Raw genomic sequence first — 8,189 nt, forward strand, 5'->3', positions numbered from 1 at the left:
CAGTGTATCCCATGCGATGCATGGAGCAGTCTCAGTGTATCCCATGCGATGCATGGAGCAGTCTCAGTGTATCCCATGCGATGCATGGAGCAGTCTCAGTGTATCCCATGCGATGCATGGAGCAGTCTCAGTGTATCCCATGCGATGCATGGAGCAGTCTCAGTGTATCCCATGCGATGCATGGAGCAGTCTCAGTGTATCCCATGTGATGCATGGAGCAGTCTCAGTGTATCCCATGTGATGCATGGAGCAGTCTCAGTGTATCCTATCTGATGTACGCAGAAGTCTCAGTGTATGCTACGTGATGCATGGAGCAGTCTCCGTGTATCCTACGTGATGCATGCAGCAGTCTCAGTGTATGCTACGTGATGTACGCAGCAGTCTCAGTGTATGCTGTTATGTATGCAGCAGAGTCTCAGTTTATCCTTGTCCTCCTCACCTGCTCCCCATGTCCAGCCATTACCACATCCATGCAGAAACCTTGCACATCTAGACATTCACAGGCTCTCAGACTCTCTCCTACCCCTGTCCTCCATATCTTCACTCCACAACACGGACAGCGCCACCGCTTTCTATAACTACACTCTCACATCAGCCATAGACTCAGTCGCCCCTCTCATGCATGGCAAAGTGCGACGAACCAATAGGCAACCTTGGCATAACAATCTCACAAAAAAACTTCGACAAGCATCCAGGGTTGCAGAGCGACGTTGGAAGAAAACACGCCTGCCAGACGACTTCACTGCCTTCAAACAAGCTACATTTGACTTCAAATTAGCCCTCACCTCCGCTAAACAGACCTATTTCACTAACCTTGTATCCTCACTATCCTACAACCCAAAACAACTGTTCAGCACATTTAACCCTCCTCCTCCCACCACTGCCACCTCCAACTCCCCTCACCTCCTCCGAGGACTTTGCCACTTACTTCAAAAACAAGATCGAACAAACAAGGCAAACCCTAACTGTTCCATCACCCCAACCACTCCATATACCAGACCCCTGCCCCTCCCTAATAACTTCACTCACCAACATCACTGAAGGAGAACTTACTCGCCTCCTTTCCAAATCACACCTCACCACCTGTGCACTTGACCCCATCCCCTCCCACCTGCTCCCCAACCTCACTAACACGCTCATTCCAGCCCTAACCCATCTCTTCAACCTATCGTTATCTTCTGGTACCATCCCCTCTGCCTTCAAACATGCCACCATCACACCCATCCTCAAAAAAGCTAACCTTGACCCAACTGCTATGCCCAGCTACCGCCCCATATCACTGCTCCCGTTTGCTTCAAAACTCCTTGAGCAGCATGTCCATGGTCAACTTTCCTCCCACCTCTTATCTAACTCTCTCGTTGACAACCTCCAATCTGGCTTCCGCCCCCACCACTCCACCGAAACTGCCCTTACAAAAATTACTAAGGACTAAAGGTACCGTCACATTAAGCGACGCTGCAGCGATATCGACAACGATGCCGATCGCTGCAGCGTCGCTGTGTGGTCGCTGGGGAGCTGTCACACAGACCGCTATCCAGCGACCAATCATGCCGAAGTCCCCTGGTAACCAGGGTAAACATCGGGTTACTAAGCGCAGGGCCGCGCTTAGTAACCCGATGTTTACCCTGGTTACCATTGTAAAAGTAAAAAAAACAAACACTACATACTCACATTCCGGTGTCTGTCGCGTCCGCTTCCCTGCACTGTGTAAGCGCCGGCCCTAACAGCAGAGCGGTGACGTCACCGCTGTGCTTTGCTTTACGACCGGCACTGACACATTCACGCCGGGGGACGTGACAGACATCAGAGGGTGAGTATGTAGTGTTTTTTTTTTTACTTTTACAATGGTAACCAGGGTAAATATCGGGTTACTAAGCGCGGCCCTGCGCTTAGTAACCCGATGTTTACCCTGGTTACCATTGTAAAACAATGCCTAGTCTACTCCCGTCTTACCTGTTACCTCTCCACTCATTCCTTCCTAGACCCTTCAGAGTCCGGGTTCCGCCCCCTACATTCAACAGAAACTGCACTCATCAAGGTGACCAATGACCTTCTGACAGCAAAATGTAACGGTGACCACTCTCTGCTCATTCTCCTCGATCTTTCTGCAGCTTTCGACACTGTTGACCACCCTCTCCTACTCTCTAGGCTCCAGTCACTAGGCATCAAGGACACTGCTCTCTCCTGGTTCTCTTCCTATCTTTCTGAACGCTCCTTCAGTGTTCTGTTCTCCGGCTCCACTTCATCTCCTCTTCCTCTCACTGTCGGGGTACCTCAGGGCTCAGTTCTTGGCCCCCTTCTCTTCTCCCTCTACACGGCCCCAATTGGACAGACCATCAGCAGATTTGGCTTTCAGTACCATCTTTACGCTGATAAAAATAAGTGAAAGCAGTCACAAGGGAGCGCAGAGGAATCAACCCAGGGAAGGGGAGATGTCGAGCACCACTGCAGCTCCAGCTGAATACCTCCAAGGGAGGATAAGAGCGTATGTCAAACAGATATCAGTCCCAGGAGCGCTGAAGGAAACTCAGACAACATATGTAGTTTACCACAACGCGTTTCGACGGTAAACACCGTCTTCTTCAGGTGGGAGTGAAAAACTCCCACCTGAAGAAGACGGTGTTTACCATCGAAACGCGTTGTGGTAAACTACATATGTTGTCTGAGTTTCCTTCAGCGCTCCTGGGACTGATATCTGTTTGACATACGATCTTTACGCTGATGACACACAACTATACACATCATCCCCCGACCTTACCCCCGCTGTACTACAGAACGCTACTGACTGTCTGTCTGCAGTCTCCAACATCATGTCCGCTCTCTATCTGAAACTCAACCTCTCCAAAACTGAACTTCTTCTGCTCCCGCCTTCTACTAACCTCCCTAAATCACCATAATAACACCCCGGCAGCAGGCGCGCTGTTTGGATGTTATGTTTGACTCCGATCTCTCCTTCACCTCCCACATACAATCTCTTGCCCGCTCGTGCCGCTTACGCCTAAAGAACATCTCTAGAATCCGCCCTTTTCTCACCATGGAGACAACAAAAACCCTCACTGTCGCCCTGATCCACTCCCGCCTGAACTACTGTAACGCTCTATTAATTGGCCTCCCCCTCACGCGACTTTCCCCTCTCCAGTCTATCCTTAATGCAGCAGCCAGGGTCGTCCATCTGGCTAATCGTTACTCGGACGTGTCCGCTCTTGCCAGTCATTACACTGGCTGCCCATTCATTACAGAATACAATTCAAAGTACTTGTTCTCACCCACAAAGCTCTGCACAGTGCGGCACCCCCTTACATCTCCTCCCTCATTTCTGTCTATCGGCCTAGCCGACCACTGCGCTCTGCAAACGACTTTCGACTAACCTCTGCACTAATCCGTACCTCACACTCCCGACTCCAAGACTTCTCCCGTGCTGCGCCAATCCTCTGGAATGCTCTACCCCAAAATATTAGAACCATCCACAATTTGCATAGTTTTAGGCGCTCGCTCAAAACACATTTGTTCAGAGCGGCCTATCACCTTCACTAATCAAACTCATTTTATGTTTGTGTGTGTGTGTAGCCCATTCACTATCTCCATCTACCCCCCACCCCCTGAAGATGGCTGGACCATCATTGTAAATACACACCTGTACTTTGTATCTCCCCACATTATTGTAGATTGTAAGCTCTCATGGGCAGGGTTGTCTTATTTTGCTTCATTATTGTATTGTTAATCTTTTTACCTATGACTGTTGTGTTTGAAACTGTTAAACTGTAAAGCGCTGCGGAATATGTTGGCGCTATATAAATAAAGATTATTATTATTATTATTGCTGGCATCGTTGCTTTTGCTGTCAAACACGACGATACACGCCGATCTGACGACCAAATAAAGTTCTGTACTTTCAGCAACGACCAGCAATATCACAGCAGGATCCAGATCGCTGCTGCGTGTCAAACACAACGATATCGCCATCCAGGACGCTGCAATGTCACGGATCGCTATCGTTGCAAAGTAGTTTAGTGTGAAGGTACCTTTACTCACAGCCAAAGCTAACAGACAGTTCTCCATCCTCCTCCTTCTTGACCTGTCCTCTGCTTTCGACACAGTCGATCACTGCCTACTGCTACAGATTTTCTTTCTTCCCTTGGCATCAAAGACCTTGCCCTGTCCTGGATTGCCTCATACCTTTCCGACCGCACATTTAGCGTTTCCCACTCCCACACTACCTCCTCATCCCGCCCTCTCTCTGCTGGAGTCCCTCAAGGCTCTGTCCTAGGGCCCCTACTTTTTTCCATCTACACCCTTGGCCTAGGGCAACTCAAAGTCCCATGGCTTCCAGTACCACCTGTATGCAGACGACACTCAGATCTACCTCTCTGGCCCAGATGTCGCCTCTCTTCTGTCCAGAATCCCGGAGTGTCTGTCAGCCATATCCTCCTTCTTCACCTCTCGCTTCCTAAAACTCAATGTAGACAAAACCGAACTCATCATCTTTCCCCCATCTCACGTATCCCCCCTACCTGAACTATCTATTATAGTAAACGGCATCACGCTCTCTCCCGCACCTGAAATCTGCTGCCTCGGGGTAACTCTCGACTCTGCCTTGTCCTTCAAACCGCACGTTCAAAATCTTGCCACCTCCTGTCACCTCCAACTCAAAAATATTGCCAGAATCCATCCCTTCCTCACCCCACAATCTACTAAGACTCTTGTGCATGCCCTCATCATCTCCCGCCTCGACTACTGCAACACCCTCCTCTGTGGCCTGCCCGCTAACTCTCTTGCACCACTCCAGTCTGTCCTCAACTCTGCTGCCCGGCTAATCCACCTCTCTCCTCGCTACTCCCCTGTTTCTCCCCTTTGCAAATCCCTCCACTGGCTCCCAATTCCCTAACGAATCCAGTTCAAACTACTAACACTGATCTACAAAGCCATCCACAACCTGTCCCCTCCCTATATCTCTGAACTAATCTCCCAATATCTTCCCTCATGTAATCTCCGATCCTCCCAAGACCTCCTACTCTCCTCCACACTTATTCGGTCCTCACACAACCGCCTCCAAGATTTCTCCCGAATATCCCCCATCCTCTGGAATTCCATGCCTCAACACGTCCGACTATCCACCACCCTCGGATCCTTTAGACGGAACCTGAAAACCCATCTCTTCAAGAAAGCCTACAGCCTGCAATAACCATTCTGCCACCTCGCCATCGCCAGAGCCGCCGCCTCTCCATCGCCAGAGCTGCCACCTCGCCCCTACCTTCTGTCTCTTCCCCACTATCCCATAGAATGTAAGTCCGCAAGGACAGGGTCCTCTCCCCTCTGTACCAGTCTGTCACTGTAAACTTGTTTACTGTAAACAATATTTATAGCCCTGTATGTAACCCCTTTCTCATGTACAGCCCCATGGAATTAATGGTGGTATATAAATAAATAATAATAATCTTATGTGATGTATGCAGCAGAGTCTCAGTGTCTCGTGTTAGGTATGCAGCAGAGTCTACGCATACTAAGTGATGTATACAGCAGTCTCAGTGTATCCTATGTGATGCATGCAGCAGAGTCTCAGTGTATGCTGTTATGTATGCAGCAGAGTCTCAGTTTATCTTAAGTGTTGTATGCAGCAGAGTCTACGCATCCTATGTGATGTACACAGCAGTCTCAGTTACTCCTATGTGATGTACACAGCAGTCTCAGTTACTCCTATGTGATGTACACAGCAGTCTCAGTTACTCCTATGTGATGTACACAGCAGTCTCAGTTACTCCTATGTGATACATACACAGTAGCCTCAGTGTATCCTATGTGATGTTTACAGCAGTCTCATTGTATCTTTATCTTATGTGATGTATGCAGCACAGTCTCGGTATATCCTATGTGACTTATCCCTTATGGAAAGGGATCTACAGCTTCAGGAAATTATTGTAGCAATCATAAACGTTTCTGCACTGTTACAATATACACTGTGCACTAAAGTGAATAAGTCCGCTCTCCTGCCATATCCGTTTTATTAAGTAAGTATATATTTTACACACTACATACACCCATATATTCAAGACCAAGATCCTTCCTTTGGTCTCAGTGAGTGGAAAAATCTCTACGGATATTTTTGATGTTTATTCTTGGAAATTTCCCAGTGCAAACACCAAACTGGTTCAGCCATCAAAATGTAAAAACCCACTCAGGGTGACATGTAGGCAGCTCGAAGGTCGTTATATAGCCTGTTTGGAAAGGCCGACAGCTCTACCATGCGCATAGAACATCATATTATCGGCAGCACATCTCCTGCTTACACAGGACTATGTGCTGCCGACAGCAAACCTCTTTAATAGGTTTTGAAGAATTGCAATCTCCCCGTAAACTCACCTTTAAGATTTCGAATACTGGGACTATCGAGGGTTAACACATCCACGCTCATCTCTTTCTTCTTCTTTACAACCATTATGAGATGTAGTTTTCCCTTTAAGAACGAAATCACAACTCATTAATATCATATGCTGCAATCTCAAGAGTTACAGAGAAACACTAAACATAAAAATGCACAATATTCAGCTATTTATTCCGTGTTCTCGGAGCGGCTGCAGATTATAAGGCTGAGCATGGAGGGTAGAGACGCCCATCACATTTCTCACCCTTGGTCCTATGCAGGATACAGCCCGAAGTGCCATGAACCTGTGCGCACAACGTCTCCAGCGCATTTCGCCTCCTAATGATGAAGTATCATTAGTCGGAGTCCCCCATTAAGACATTGACTCGTTACAGACATCTCCTGTCAGAGATAAAAGACGCTAAGCGTTAAAAAAAGTAACGTCCTGAGCATTCTTGAGGTGGTTTTTGCTTGGAATCCCCTTACTACCTTAGGATGGGGGGTACACGGCGACAATGCAGTAAAGGGGGACACCCTGGGACCCCCAGGGGACTGCAGCCGTGACAAGCAAGTTGCAAAAAAAATGTAAAAAATAAGACACCGTTGTACTTTTTGCACCTTGATCGTCGATGTCGCAGTCCCCTCGGGGTCCCAATGAGACCCCCACAAACCTGCAAAAAAGCAGCAACACCTAGCGAACTTGTATCGCAGCAGAGCGGCCCCAGTTTTCTCATATTTGCAAGAAAAAAAGAAACCGCTGGCAGCAAAGACATGAAAATGACATAAAATGGCAGAAAATGACATAAAATGGCAGAGAATGACCAAAAAAAACCCTAAAAAACAGGTTTCCAAAAGCATCTAGTGCTCGAATAACTCGCCAGGTCTAAAAGGCATCGTGTGCACATAGCCAAAGGCTCCTCAGACTGTGATGCCAGGCTGACATGACATGCTGGGAGCTGTAGTACTCGGCAGAGAATGACAACACAGGCTCCTCCCCCCCACATCACACAGAACAGTAATATTACACCCACCTATAGCTCTAACATACAGAGGAGCGCAGTGCAGAGTATACAGCTGTGTATATTACCGGCTCTACCATGTGCAGGAAGTGAGAATCCGCCTCTGACCCAGGTACTGCTTCCCTCCTACAGTCACAGCCGATCACTCGCCCATAGAGGGCTGAGCTCTCGTTTCCTTCTCTGGCGGCCATTTTTTTGAAGCTCAACTCTAACGTAAAGTGAATGCGGTGACGTCATTGAAATGGCTCCTGTGCCGGAGACACAAACAGAGGAGCTGTTGCTGGTCACGTTCCAGAGTCCAGCCTTTACCTGACAGATTATTATTGAAGAGGAAATTATGAGTACATAAAACAAATCCAGACCCTCCCATTAACCCCTGGAAGACTGGGGGATTTTTACTTTATTTTGTTATTATTTTTTTCTTTGCAATCAAGTGGTGATAACGCTCTTAACTACGGTTTATTTTGAAAAAAAAAAATTCCTCTGCAGTTCTTATTTAGCACATTATACACATAATTATTATAAATAATTAGAAAAAAAAATTGGGGGGGTCCATAAAGTTGTATCAGAGCGATACTGACACTTGGTCCAGTGGTAAAACAGGGAGAAGTTAATTTCTTTTTACTCATTCACGGTGGCGCCGCCCTCTGCAGCTTGCCGCCCGAGGAACCCGCCCTCCAGTGCCTAGTGGCAAATATGGTCCTGATTTGGGCCCCATGTTCTTAGTATGTGAAGTCGTGTTCCTCTTCTAGCCAAGGATACATTCTACAGCCAGCCAATCAGAGTGCTCGTTCATCGATATATTGAAATGA

The 8,189-nt window shown here is 47.7% G+C and overlaps 1 protein-coding gene across 4 annotated transcripts in view; it reads right to left on the reverse strand.

Moving 5' to 3' along the window:
* Window positions 1-7,554, reverse strand: part of THADA (THADA armadillo repeat containing) — a 629,866-nt gene extending 622,312 nt beyond the window's left edge. For 2 of the 4 annotated variants that reach the window (XM_077282382.1, XM_077282380.1), the window contains exons 1-2: window positions 7,390-7,547; window positions 6,358-6,451 (exon numbers count right to left, since the gene is read on the reverse strand). In XM_077282382.1, the coding sequence (XP_077138497.1) occupies window positions 6,358-6,433 (76 nt within the window). In that variant the 5' untranslated portion in view covers window positions 6,434-6,451; window positions 7,390-7,547. Of the gene's footprint in view, window positions 1-6,357; window positions 6,452-7,389 lie in introns of all 4 variants that reach the window. The other 2 variants (XM_077282381.1, XM_077282383.1) reach the window with 2 other exon arrangements.
* Window positions 7,555-8,189: the final 635 nt, after the last annotated feature.

The sequence above is a fragment of the Ranitomeya variabilis genome, chromosome 2 (assembly GCF_051348905.1).
Source record: "Ranitomeya variabilis isolate aRanVar5 chromosome 2, aRanVar5.hap1, whole genome shotgun sequence".
NCBI lineage: Eukaryota > Metazoa > Chordata > Amphibia > Anura > Dendrobatidae > Ranitomeya > Ranitomeya variabilis.